We start from the raw sequence: 15160 nt of genomic DNA on the forward strand, positions 1-15160 counted from the left end.
TCTTCACTGCCATCGAATAGTTGGATTTCATTAAAATAGAAAGAGATAAAAAAAAGCCATCCAACCAAATATTAAGTATCCATTCCAAATAAAATGGTCTTAAGCTGCAGTGGTACGTATATAGCAGCATGAGACTGTAAGTGTGTATGTACATGTAAGTATGTGCCGTGTGATGAGTCTAGTGTTTGGAATAAATGCGTCATTTATGCCATTTATGGCGATCGCACTACTGCTTAGAAATTGAATACAGATTTTCCCATTGAAATTATAATTTTACCGACACAGGCGCAAAACATCCCCAAAATTTATTAATTGTGAGTACCATCAACAGAAGAAGACGGCGACAATAAGGTCGATGGTTTGGGAAACAAGAAGAAAGAGATTACAATATGTGTACTGAACAATTTAAGCGTCAGCATTGATGTGAAAACAACCAACAACTATAACAAACATTAAAGTAGTGCTCTTACGATTCAGTTATGTGTGTATGTACTTTTCAAAAGCATGTTTCGTCTATTCATTTATTAATAATTTGAATGTCTCTGTTTACTCTCACTATGTCCCTCTCACGATGTAACCGACGAACTTTTCAAAAAGGTAGCTACACTCCCACACTCACATACATTCGGCATCTGGGATAATTCATTCTCTTTCTCTCAATCCCTATTAGTTTGAGCAATACGTATTGTTATGTATACATACAGTATACAGTTTACATCTAATTAATAATACAATATTTACCAAATACATCTCTTCTCTTCGATCCGAAATCATACACAATTTAAATGCGAACGAACGCAAATGTTGACGGAGATTCCTCATTCTCCAAAAAAAGTTGAAACTTTTGTGATGCTACCTATAACATTTGTTAACCGTTGCCATTAGTCTCTATCACATATGAAATCTAACCGAGAAAAGCAATAATAATAATGAATGTATAAATATAGTTTTATATATTCATTTCTTTGGCACTATCACTGCGCGCATAAGTCCAATGTAGTAAGACAGCTACCTACACATTCAATCTATGTTACCTGCACACTCAATCGAGGGGACATCAAGGGATACACTTTGAAATGGTTGCTACATTATAAAGTGACAAATTATTAAATTTGTTTACCATTATTGATGTGTAAGAAATTCCGATGACATAGCAAATGTTAAAATATAATGGCATTGTATATGTACGCATACCGTTGGCGGACCAAACCATCTCTCTTTCTTTCCATTACTAATACAGAATTATCAAATCTTGTTCAAAAATTTCACTACTTGGAATAATGCTCAAAACTACTTACATTGTTTTAAAAGCGAAAACTTTGTACATGTCTCTACATGTGTTTTTTGATAGTCATAGCTCAAGCAATCAATTTGTAACGTTTTTCACCTTTTTTCAATGAAAAGTTGATTATATGCATGTATTTTATTTACATCCAGTCAATGATATTTTTTCAAAGCAAAAAATGAACACGGATTAGAATAATACAGAAGTGTAGACATTTAGAAGAGAAGAAACGTCAGCATTGTGTAATTCGGAACCAAATTATTGTTTATTTTTTAATACATGGCGATTTTCGCTTTATCGAATGTATGGTGTATTTGTATTTTTCACTGAGTAAACACTCTGTGAAGTTTTACATTTCGGCTGGACTGCATACATCTTTGTAAAAATCCGCTTTTGTTAAACAGTAAGCCACAATGTATAAAGCTCTATCACTCTCTTTCAATACTTCTTTAATACGTCATACTGTGTGTGCCCGAATGTTCTTGATTGTGTGCACACCAAATTCAAATCGAAACCAAATATTGTCACATTTGACGTTTCACAGTAATGTTGCATACTCAAGAGACAAGTCGTGATCGTGTTTTTAGTTTTATTCATTTGGACAGTAAATTTCTTTCATATAAGTCGAATTGTTGTGTGTGTTTGCAAAGAATAATAGATTATTCCCACCAAATTTTGCGTTTGACTTTGTTTTATATTGCAAACAACAAAGCATTCACAAACCTGAACAGTAAATATTCCAAATCAACTGGAAATTCGTTCGACGGTTTTGATGCGAGAAGATTTAATGCAGAAGAAAGATGACGTTCAACTTCAGTCATTGTGTAATTTGGATCGCATTGATTTTAAAATGTGCTTTGATTTTAGTTTCATTTGGAAAACCGATTTCTTTGTAGTGTTTTGTTTGTTTCGATTTAGTGTGTTTGTGTTTTTTTTTTTGCATCGTCATGTGTTTATAAGTTTGCATTCAACGGAGAATATGCGACGAATTTTGCGAAGCATTCAGAAAGAGAACATCGATATTGAATTAAACTATTGTTAATTTGTTTTTGTGCAGTGTTTTCCAATGGATTCGTTTGATCGTATACCATCACAGTTATTGTTATTTTAGATAAATCCCGTTTCGATTTTTGTCTTCGATATGAATTTTGCCGTCTATTTTCCGTTTGATTTTGTTTTCATTATTTAATATTGACAGAACATTCGGAAAGTACGAAGCAGCAAATTTTATTCTCAGAAAAAAATTCATTAATAAAAATAGTTTAAAAGCAAAGCAAATATTGAGTAGTTCTTCAGAAACATAGTTCAGCGAATATAAATCGAATACAATCACAAAACGACAATTTCTGCATTCACTTTAGTGATAATTATCTCGTAATATTCGGAAAATTTTCTGTAATTGTGAATGATCGATTGAGCCATGAGTCGAACAAGATCAAGAGAGGATCAATTAAACAGGTGAGCGGTGTTTTCCTTAATATTTATTCTGTTTTTTTTTTTTTCTTTTGGCTTTTCGACACGATTTTTATATTGTTGTGTGAACTGTTTTTTTTTTTAAATAATTATGTATGTTTCCCATGTTTTTGTTCCATTTACTAAATCCAAGCGAGAGGAGAACTGACAATGACAAAGACATCAAGAATCTTGTGGTAATAAAACAAGAACTCAAGTCAATCATCCGAAAAGAATATCGCGACAAAGTGATTCAGTTTTTGGATTATCGAAGCCAACGAATAACACTGATTTCATCACTGGCATCATTGTTGGCATTGTACAAAATTCGAGAAGCCATCGATGCAACCGACAATTTTTTCTACAAAACAGACAACATTTTTTCATCAAATGCTTTAACGACATTTTAGCGGAAAACGTCGACGATGAGGAACTAATGTCACCAGCTTTTCGTAACATTGTCGAGGCTCACATCGGTGAAGAAGATTTTGCATGGCCCGATAAAGAATGCTTGGGAAATGGTTTTAATTATTTCTACCAAGATCACATTCGAAATACTCAGACCAATCTCAACACTCATTGTTCAGAACATGTTGAATCGTTTTTTCAAATGAAACGCTGGTATTATAATATGAATATCAATGGCCATCAATACTATGGATCAAAATTCGACGGCATCGATATACGAAACGCAAAAGTGTACGCCACTAGTAACAAAGATCTGACATATGGTGATGAAGAGAGAACAAATAAGATGAAAATTTTATTGTATGAACTGGAAAGAATCGGTTGGCAGTGTCAAAAAGTTCATAATGAACAATTGGTTCCGGTCACTGTCAATGAGTTCGTTAAGGACAATTGGTTCCAATCACTGTGGATGTTCGGTCAAATGCAACGCCAAATCGAAGTGTTTCATCAATATGCACAACAATGGCATGCATTCCGTCGCGATGGATTGATAACGAAAAATCGACCGCCAAAAGTGAACAATTTCGCACTTGTCCCGTTATGCCGATTCCAAAAACGTTCGATTGGATATGACAGATATGTATTATTTGGCGAACACTGTACTAGGAGTGGTGCCCAGTTCTCGCAATCTGCTGACCAATCGAATGAACAAATACACACTGGACTATTACATGTACGGCCATAGAGATGAATTGTGGAATTTGGTTTTCGACATGGATAAAATCAAACAAATCGGCAAGCAGAAGCGGTTTCACTCGCAAATCATCACCAATAGTGTTTGCGTGTCAATATTGTACGAGAAGTCAGCGAAGGCTTGGGTGGAAAATTCGGAGCAGGCCATATTTAACAACAACACATATGCTAGTGCCATCGATCCGAACGAGAAAACGTGGGTGGCCATTGTGCGCCGCCATATCAATTCAAACATTGAGGTAAATTAAGTTTGTTATTACAATTTTTTTTTTCGGAACGTGATTGAAATTTGACGTTATTATTTAACAGGAAAACATTAAAATATCCAATCCACGATTTCATTGGCAAACCGAGCAGAAGAAGAGAGATCGAAAGGCAGATCATACCTGGTGGTATGTTGAAGAAGAACAACTGGATCTTAGATCGTACCCATTCATACCATCGCCGCGTGGATCCACATGGAAAACGTACATTCAGTATCGCATCAAAATGCTACGAATGGGAATGAAAGCATATTTTTTTTTTATTAATTTCCTTTAACTCCTAGTGGAGCATAGGGCCTTGAGATAAGAATTCTTTATCTTTCTGGTTTCTGTTGATCAATTAATTCAGATAAATCGGTGATCAGCCGATTGTATCCTACATTTCTTATGATTTTGCCATATTCTATATGGCGTTGGATTTCTATTTTACGTGTCTGTGCTGAAATCCATACCTTTGTTGTACACAGACACGGTTGACGTAGTATTTTACGACTACATACGATGTTCTAAACGGTCACCCATTTATCTCCTGACCAAAGCTTGTGCAGCTTAACTCAGTTGATCGAATAGTGCCGCAGTAGCCACTGTGCTCACATTTCCAAGAAACACCAATTCGCATCGCTTCAAAATTTGTCTAAATTGCATACCAAAACCGATTGTTGGACTACCACCGATAATTGTGACGAATTTGAGCAGACAAGAGCTTAAGAAAGAGCGAATTGTAGAGAGAGCAATCAATCCAGATCGTGAGAACATCGAGCGTTTAGTGCCAGAGATAAAAGTTATCTTCAAAACTTGGTCATTAACTCGAGAATACCATGAATTGGGTGATGCTGCACCAGAAGACATGATTGAGCACGTAGTCATTTGGCACCGTAACATTGTTGCCGCAAAGAATATTTTATTCAAAGGTAAATTGAGAATAGAGAGCAGAGCGTTAGGTGTTCAGTGTTCATATTAATTGATTAATGTTTTGTGTTTGTTTCTGATTTTTTAGGAATGTGTCGTCTTTTTGGTATACCATTGCCCGATTCGTTGAAGAGACCTGACAATTTACACTATCCGAACAATGTCAACTGATAGCAGCATAAAATCAACAATAATCATAAGAAGAATATTTTAACAATTTTGTTAGTTACGAGGCGTGAATAGTTTAAATCCAAGGATTTCTATTGTACCCTATTTAGGGCTGTGCGGAATATAAAAGAACCCGTAGGTGAGTACTATATTGAATGGATAGTTTATTTTTGCATTCAATGTAACTGAATTGTTTTTTTTCTTTTTTTCCTTTCCATTTTGACGGTAATATTGACTGAAACTACACTCAAATCCGACCCCAATATTGAACGTCAACATATGCCCGATAATGGATGAATTTGTGCCAACAATTGTTCCTTGGGGCAGCTCAAGCATGCAAAACTTAGACTTAGATTGCTTTAAATGACTGTCGCCCAAAATCACCCTTTCGGTTTTCTCGTTTGCTTTAATTTTTTTATCTGCATTATTTTCTTGCGTGTGCAAACCGACCAAACCACCTCCGGAAAAAGCTGGTTTCAAATGTGTCGTGTGCGTGATTTAATATATGATGCCTGGTCTTCTGTTCAGTACATATATACACACTTTGCGTTCCTTTTACTACTCAAGCCTTTTCTCATCAAAAGGTCTCTCGCTTTCTTGTATTCAATTTTTCTCAGGCTCTCACATTTTGTAAACATACAACGCCAAATCTTCAGTAGTCTATCCGACGTTATCCTTAATAACAAGTGACAGTTCTTACCAATTTTGAGTATAAGATATTTTTGGCACAATACGTAAACTTCAATTGTTTTGTACACTTTTTTTGTGAGTTGCAATATGTCATTTTACTTTTAATCAATAAATTATTTATCCGATGAGTAAACGTCTTTTAAACTGAATGCGTTGTTGTTTCAAAAAAAACTCGTAACGTAAGTTGAAAATTTGAAACTAAATTTGCCTTTTATATTTTTGTTTTCAATGAATGTTTAACATAAACGTATTTGTAATAATAAAATTTTCTTCGAATTTATATTTAGAACAATGCAAATAATTTTGATTTGTGTTACGACAATTGATGGAACGCAAACATGGATAACATTTATATAATTAATAATGTTTATGATATGGAAGATCGTCAAATGCGCCGAAATCATAGTTTTGAATTATACCAATACACTATACTACACACAGTCCAAAAAATAAAATATATAGAGAAGAAATAGGGGCGGCATTTTAGTTTTATAGCCTTTTATGTGCGCGCATACTTTAATATACACGTATTTCCTTCTGTATAGTTGCAGACATCTATGTATATTTGAAACGGATGTGCCGGCAAGAATAATAGTAAAGAACAAGTTATATGAACAAACGGACACACAATCACGCATTAGAAGTTAGGAAATGTGTATAGCGAACAACTCAGTTGAAAATTTCAAACGTAATATTGTATTGTGAATGTATTTGTAAGTAAGTACGAAAATATCATTTCTTCATATTGTTCGTTTTTCCGATTATCCCCATTTGGATTGAGACTTTTGTACTGTCCTGTCTTGCTTTTACTTTTTTTGAGTATCGGCTGGCTATCGGTTGCTGATTGTACTCATTCCATTTTGATTGTACATTTAGATGGTTCGCATGTGTCGCACACATCTTCTGAACAAATGTACAGTGCTGACTAAAATGGCTTTTATATTGATTTATTACATTTCAATATCTCGTTTTCAATCAATTCGTACATTTTTGTTGAACATTTTTCAATCAAAAAAGTTTTTCTTTCCTTCTACTTTTCTCCATTTGAAAAAATATTGGTAGTAGTATTAGAACGCGTAGTTTCCCTATTGAACTTTTATTTCATTTTTTATGTCACTCTCTCCATTTTTAAGATGAAACATGACGCCTATGGATATTTATTTGAATCATTCTTGTAGATTTGTCATAGATATTAAGAAGTAAGTATAAAGTGTGCAAACATAAGGAAAATCACTTCAATTTTGATTAGTTCACATCCTCCAGAATTTGAAATATTCCTTTAACCCTTAAACGGGCAGGTCAAGTCCCGTAATGCATTTAAAAAATATCGTTTTTTCTAATTGATTTTGAATTTAAATTGTATGGAGGACCTCATAGCCTACTTGCCCGATAGTGTGTTAAGGGCTAAAGACATTTTTACAACTGTCTAGGATGTGGAAAATTGAAGAAGAAGTTGATAAAGGGTTTAAAAAAACATTACTGCAAGATGACAGGTGAAAAGGGAAAGAATAAAAAACTAAAATTTTCGTTTGTGTGTGTGTACTTTCCTTTTTTTGCCATATTACCTTATTAGTCAAATCGAACGTACAATTCATACTCATGAGCATTATTATTGCGAACTTTTTTCTCTCTTTTTTAAATTATCCTTTTCCAAAAAGATACGGGGAGGTGAATACGTACATAATAGCGTTCACTGTTTTACTTGCTCCATTGGGACGTAATCTTTCACAAGAAAAATGGACATACAAAATAAAACATACGTCAAGCATCCATTTATCGTTATATTATATGGGCATGTGTGCTTGATAATATATAATTGTAGCAATGTATAGAGTGGAAAATTTTAAGTAGGAAAAATAACCATTTTAACTGGATCTAAATTCTTTGTTGGATGGACCCATTCCCGATATCTTCCATTCCTCATTCTTTGCTACTTTTATTTCTTTTCTTCTCTTTGTTATATCTGTTTTGTTTATACACTCTTTAACAATGGAAAATTGTGCGTGCATCGTACTTTTTCTTTTTCACAATGTCATGTGTGAATAGAATTATTATCGTGTAATTTCATATATTTTCTCATGTTTATATTTGAGAAAAAAATATGCGAGCTCAGAATGATTTCGTGGCTCGCAAACTTATTTAAATTATAAGAACGAGCGCCAAATCTTTGATTGTATTGCTTTTTAAATTTGTCCATTTATCTGTTATAGAATTTGTATTGATGCTAGAAATTGGGACATTGAATGAGAAAAAAAAAAATTATTTATTTCTAAGAGTGCGTGTGCATATTTAAAAAAATTAAAAAAAAAACATCTTCTTTTCGATGGAACTTTGACAAACGTGAAAATGGTTGGCAAATGTGGGCATCGTGAGAAAAGTTTAAGATTCTGTTTCTTTCTAAAGTACAATAATACATCAACCGAGTGTTTTTTATTTCTTTACATAATGTAAAAGATTTCGATGTACACATTGTCCAACCATATATACTAAATGAACCGAACTTTGTCCATGCATGTGTACCGAAATGTTTGCTCAGATTGTTTCGAGATATATTTTTTGTCTTTTCCCATTTTGCCTTCTCCGTATATTCGTCCTCCGTTTGTTGAGAACGGTCTCAACTGTTTCAATTGCACACACAACGTCAAATGGTCTTACGAACATAGATATAATTTTATGTGGCTAGTTGTCTATGTGAGAACACCTTCAAACACATACTTTCAAAACGAGCATGATGGTCAAAAATTGAGCAAATTTACATATATATGCTTACATATGTTGGTTATTTCTTTGCTTCTTTGGCTTATCTGTTGAAAATGGAAAAACTTATCTGCGGATAATGATTCGATGCAGCCCAATTTGAAATTTTCCAAAGTTGAGATTTTCCTATTCTCTCTCAATCGTTTCTTCGTTGTGGTTTTCAAAGAAAAATCAGTTTTTTTAACAACAATTTTTTTAAGTAAATCTATTTTCTCCACTTAATGTGAGGAAAGTTTTTAATTTATCTAGTATTTTGTTTTCTCTTTATGAAAATATAAACATGTGATTGTTCGATTCTGAATAAAATTTGCAAACCATTCAAGTTACTGCTTGCCGCGTACAACCTGATGTGCTCGTTAGATTGTTTCACATTCCGTACACAACATTCAGCTTGGTAATATGTGCAGAACATTTCTAACCGGTAAAGTACACACTTCAGATGCATAGTTTGGGATCAGACGTGCGTGTTCTCATTTACGCATTCATTCAGCATGTGCGCCAAAAGATTTTATTTTCATTTTATGTTCGCATTTCAGTGATTTGCTTGACGATGTATAGGGTCCGACGAGAGAGCACACGAACAATGGATAAAGTGTTTGAGTGTGTTTCGTTTTTGTTATTACAGCGATTAGTCTTTGTGTGTTCGCATAGCATATATTCCGACTGTACTTATCTTTCCACCAAAGACAAAATTGTATATACAATGTATGTTATGTTTATTTAGAACTATTTTGACTTTATATTTCTATGAGCCGAAACGGGAATGTATGGCATTTTAAGCATGAAGTTCACCATAAGTAAAAAGTGCGAAGGATAATAATTGTCAATAGAGGATCGAACATTTTCATCAATATTTGTAAAATTGACCATATTTTTTGTCTTAAATTTCAATGTTGATTTCAATTTTATTGTATTGAAAGTGACTTTGATTCTAATTGGAAAATAAAGATTTTTGCTGTAATTCTCAGATTATCCTACTATTTCGTGCATAGTACTTTGATTTGACCAATTTTTTGTCAAGTTTTCCTTCCAATTTTCGTACTTTTGCTATTGTTGTTTCTGTAATATTTCGAAGGGATGAAAAGGTTCTGCAAGAAAATTTGCTGGTTTTCCTACATGAGAGAACTGAAATAAACATTCAACTACTTTGGGTTTTATGTGTGCCTAATATACATTTACAGCACATCGATTCTGCCTGCGCATACCAACAAAGAAAATAAATTTGAAACTGGCTTGAGTGTGTATGTTTTTGCTCGTCTGTCTTTGTACATTTTACAGAATGAATTGTGGCAAACTATAGTAAGATAGATTACACATCTGAATGTTTACGAGCCGATATTATATTGGATATAAGTTAAAGTTGCTTGCTTTTGTCTTGTATCCGTTCGCTTTCGTTGATATATATATACTCACTCGTATGCTTACTCGCACAAATTTTCGATTCGTAACGTATCGTGGGAGATTGGGAAAAAAACTCACATATGCGAGCTATGAAGGCATATATTTGGAAAAATAGGAGATGCTGCGTCCACTGGCATTGTTATATATATTTTATGCGGCATGTGTTCAAAGAATAGGCTTATACTATTTCACATATATCCATATTTATATGGAATAAATGTGTGTATAATAATGCACGTTTTGATTCCGATGGTCCATTTGTTGTACACACATGAATCTACAAATGGGAGATGGCAAACAGGACGTAGATATATTCAACTTATTCAGCAATACAACATTTGGCTCTATCATTTAAGTTAAAAGTTCACACATAGCCAAAATTTGAAATAGACAAATACATATACTCAAAGGGTCACACAGGCTGTACCGAGCAGCAGCAGCGTACAATCCATTTTGCTCATTTACTCCCCTTCTCTCAATTTCATTTATCTTTTCGCTCAGTCTTTTCACTTGATTCTGCGCGTGAATTTTTTGGAACTATAATTCCAATTACAACGTAGGCTGTCTTTTAATTATTGACCCTAATGAAGAAAAACAATAAGTTATTATTGTAAATGGTTTTATTGTTTTTCAAAATATTCTCGGTGATGATCAATACACTTTTGTATTCGACGAAACCATTTGTCATAGCATTCATGCCACTCCGAAAGAGATATCTCAAAAACGCACCAACTGCTTCTCCTGGTGTCAAAAATCGTTGACCACGTAGTTTTTTCTTCACGCTCGGGAACAAAAAGAAGCCATTGGTTGCCAAGTCTGTTCGAAGTTTTGACTGGTCAAAAAATGAGTTAATTGTGCTGATGTGTGAGCTCGTATTATCATGATGAAGAATTATTCTGCGACGGCGGTTGTTTTTTCTTAATTCACCAAACACTTCTGGCAAACAAATGGAAGTGTACCATTCAGAATTGACCGTTCAACGATCCTCTAGTGAAACGGTTGACCACTTATCGCGAAAAAATAGGCGAGCATTTGCTTCGCAACACTTCTAGCTCGAACAACTTTTGTTGGATTATCTTCACTTTGAAACATCCATACAGTTGACTGCTGTTTTTTTCGGAAACTTTACGAATATGACAATGGTTTGCATCGGACAACACTAATATCGTCAAGGTTCAATAAATAAAAGACAGCCATCGTATTACTATTCAGTGTAGCGATATTATCATTCATTCAAAGAAAAATAGTATATTGAATTTCTCACGTTTTTTTCTTTCATTATAGTTATGAACTATAGAAAATCTATTTATTGCACATTTAAATTGAAATTACTAAATTTTGATTTTAAAACCAAATTGTAATACTTGACCAAAAAAAACTTTGACTTTAATTAAATTATAACGATTGACAAAAAAATTGACAACTTACCGAAACCATCGCCCATTCCGGATGGACCTGGCAATAGTCCTGGGATTCCTTGAAGACCTAAGAAATTTGAGAAACGTTGATCCATTGAACTGTTCATGGTGTCATCATAATCGCCTGCGTCTGATGCTGCCGAATGGTCGCTGCTGTTTGAATCTTCACCGGTACTTTGGGCCTGAAGTGATGTTAAATCAGGATGCTTTTTCTGTAATAAAACAAAAAAAATACAGATAGATTTAAATAGTTATGTGGTTTCTTTCCTTTAGAACTGAAAACGAAATGAACAAAGTAAGAGAATGTGACTGTACAGTTGATGCAGAAGATTCAAGTGCTTGTCCAAGGAGAGAGTCTCGTAGTTCAGTTTTGCTGAGATCTTGTGACGATGAGTCGCGTGATCGATTTAGATTTTCCTTTGAACGATTTCTTTCGCGACCTCTATAGGCTGCAGCGGCTGCCAAGAGTGGTTGCACATCTTTCAATGCTGCAGCATCAACATCCGGATTTATACCATGTTGAGCACGATATAAATCAGCACTTTTAATGCGTTTTTGTGGTGGCGGAGGAGTCAAATGACTCTTTCGACGATCTTCTGATAATTCCCAAGGTAACGATGTTGAAGTCTACGGTGTAACGTTTATTTATAAAGATCAGTCAGAAAAAAAAACATTAGAACGGAAAACAGTTAACCATTCGAAAACAAAATTATAAAAAACATATATAATGAATGTATTGACATTACATTTCTTACCGGCGAAGCCTTGGACTCCTGCAATTTTACGGTGTTAACAACGCTCAACGGATTTGGTAATGAGGAACCCATTATACCAGATCGTATTGAATTCATATCGACTGCTGTTGATGATGAATTTGATTCAGGTATTAGACTTGTCGATAATGGCAATCCTTTCGTTTGTGGTCCAGTAACATCGGCCAAACCACGAACTTGTAACAATTGAGCTGTTTTCAAAAAATCACTCAATTGTTCATGGCCAATGTGCACTTCACCATTGTACATGAAACGCAACAGACTTTCAACATCTTCGGCACGAATGTCGCGTAATATAACAATTGGATGCTCGCATGGATTAGCTTTTAGCAGTTTTCTGATGTAAAGAATATTCATTATATTTATGTTGGACGATCCACAAAAATTTCATCATACATAGAAGTAAGAACAATTACCTGAAATAAGGACTGCATGCGCTTAAAACAACTTTATGTGCAGTGAACGATCGAATATCACAGGCCAATGTTACATCGACAAAATCCTCCTCATCGCGTAAATGTCGGAACGAAGATAAAATTGAACTCTGAAAATCGTTCCATTTCAGAGCGTATTGTTGTTCGGACGGTGACGGTGAGCCTGCTCGATCCATTTTTATTGTTGTTGTGTTATTATTTTCAGTCGTTTGCAACAATGTTGACTCAGTCATTTCCTTAGTTCCAAACGATATTTTACTATTTCGATGTAAAAGAGTATGGACGATTCTTCTAATTTGTAATTTATTGGTGTTTGAAATGCGATACAGTGCAAAAAAATTTCCGCAACGATAATTTTCAAAAAAATGAAATGATTTAACTATTTTTAGTTCATTTTTTTTTCATTTCGTCTCACGACTTTTTTTCCCTCAGAATAACATAAAATCGTTTCAATTCTTTTTCTGAGATACAAATTATTGATATTAAATGTTTGAAACGTTTCTACGTAAGCACGGACGGAGGTACAACTGAAATGAAAAGATTAATAAATGTTATAAAATGACTTTTCTTGTTATTGTTGAACAATTTTTAAAAGTTACTGAACATTTTTTTGAACGATATTTTTTCTTTAATTGAACTATTGGATTGAACTAATGGAAAAATATCATTAAAAAAAATAAAGACACGCTTTAAGATAAAAAAAAGCGGTCACGAATACAAATATCAATTTCACATTTGTCTCTATGTCGCAATTGAATTTCTATTGTTGAGACTGTTTTTCGGACAATTTAAAAAGTCTTGGCATTATTTTAATGAACATTTTACAAAAACTATAGGAGAAAAAACGCCGGTAAGTAGGCAAAATTAACATTATTCCGATGAAAAATACAAACAGCATACAAATAACACTCAAACTTGAATCTTTTGATTGCTCAACATGTCAAATATGCAATGTTTTGATGTTTATCATTTTTGTTTCCAATGTAAAACTGTTCAAAAAACATGTGGGCGCAACGTTTCCAGCTTATATTTATTTGTTTTTTGTGTGTCTGCTGTGGAGCTAAATCACTTTAACTGTTCAATGGATGCAAGATGACTGCGAGTGTGTACTGTTGTTTCATTGCAATACCCAGAAATTATATCATGCGCCTCTGTCTCGAATACTTGTTATGTATTTGTGTAGGACTGGACAGCATAGTCTATAAGTATATGTATGTTGTTATGCGGCAAGTTTACTTGAGAGTTGAGTTCAGAGTTGTTTTGATTGCTATTATTATTGTTGTTGTTTTATGTACATTTTGTACAATCTGTGCAAGAAACAAAGGAAAGATTTTTGCGCAGAGTCGCTTACTTCCCCTGAAATTGGAGTGCGTTAGCGATGACGATAATGACAACGACTACGGCTTTCGTACATAATAAACCAAAAATGAATTGGAGATGTGTATACCAATGTGACCATGTCTACGATGACGACAACGTAAACGACGACGATAATCGACAATAGACTTATTTATACATAGATCTGGAGTACCATGGAAAGCAGTCATATCGAATTAAATTCTGGTATAAGTTCGTTATTAGATTAGAATTGGCATTTATGTGTATATTTATTTTTATGTGAACGATAATGTACTTGGTTGTTATTTCTTCTAAATTGCAATGAATAAAATAATCCCAAAATTGTGATGTCATTGATAACACCTATTTGAAGCGAAAAATATTAATTACACAGTTATTAAATCAAAATCTCAAACAAGGCTGTAATGGTGAACATGCTCATTTGCGATTTCTTTTCTCTACTATGGCTTACTCCCATTTTATTTGTATGCATGTTTGTTTCTGTGTTTTATCCAAATTTGAAAACTCTTCTCGCTGACGAAACAGAGATAGTTGATGAGTTTGAAATTGTAGCTTCTAGTTGTATTGTTAATAATTGGAAAAGTTTATAAATCTGAATAGCTGCGCGACACATTTTATAAGCGTTTTCCATGCACACACGCACCCCCTCCGTTCGTCTTTTTAGCGCTAAGGACAAAAACCAAATTGTCCACGTATTGAACGAATAAATTGTATTTGAAATGGCTGATGACGTCCAAATCAACAATGTTTATTCCTTTCGAATGTAAACTACTGACACATCAACGTTTGTATAAAATTAATACTTTCAAAGATGCTTATTGAGCATTTGTTGTATGCAAAATTATTTTCGATTTTAGGTAACACAAATTTTGAAAATCTTCACAAATGGAAATAAAATAATAAAGCATAACTCATTGAATAATATCAAAATATTTCAATTTATGGCATATCAGACATTTTAGAATTTCTTTTTTTGAGTTTTTATTACCCAACTCAATTAAGAATGCATCACACTGATGCACGTACATGGTTCTGAATATCATTAGATACTTGCAAGAAATATCAGCAAATAGTGTCTATCTTCGCAAAA

At 33.8% G+C, this 15160-nt stretch overlaps 1 protein-coding gene across 5 annotated transcripts in view; it reads right to left on the reverse strand.

The window, feature by feature from the left end:
* The window catches only part of LOC116347356 (protein abrupt), a 32571-nt gene extending 18781 nt beyond the window's left edge, over positions 1-13790 (reverse strand). For 2 of the 5 annotated variants that reach the window (XM_031777924.1, XM_031777928.1), the window contains exons 1-5: positions 13612-13790; positions 12694-13238; positions 12251-12614; positions 11820-12131; positions 11515-11716 (exon numbers count right to left, since the gene is read on the reverse strand). In XM_031777924.1, the coding sequence (XP_031633784.1) occupies positions 11515-11716; positions 11820-12131; positions 12251-12614; positions 12694-12944 (1129 nt within the window). In that variant the 5' untranslated portion in view covers positions 12945-13238; positions 13612-13790. The remainder of the gene's footprint in view (positions 1-11514; positions 11717-11819; positions 12132-12250; positions 12615-12693; positions 13239-13611) is intronic. The other 3 variants (XM_031777925.1, XM_031777927.1, XM_031777926.1) reach the window with 3 other exon arrangements.
* Between the last annotated feature and the right edge of the window lie 1370 nt (positions 13791-15160).

Source organism: Contarinia nasturtii, unplaced genomic scaffold (assembly GCF_009176525.2).
Source record: "Contarinia nasturtii isolate CC-2019 unplaced genomic scaffold, AAFC_CNas_1.1 Cnas_scaffold_1837, whole genome shotgun sequence".
In the NCBI taxonomy this organism is placed as follows: domain Eukaryota; kingdom Metazoa; phylum Arthropoda; class Insecta; order Diptera; family Cecidomyiidae; genus Contarinia; species Contarinia nasturtii.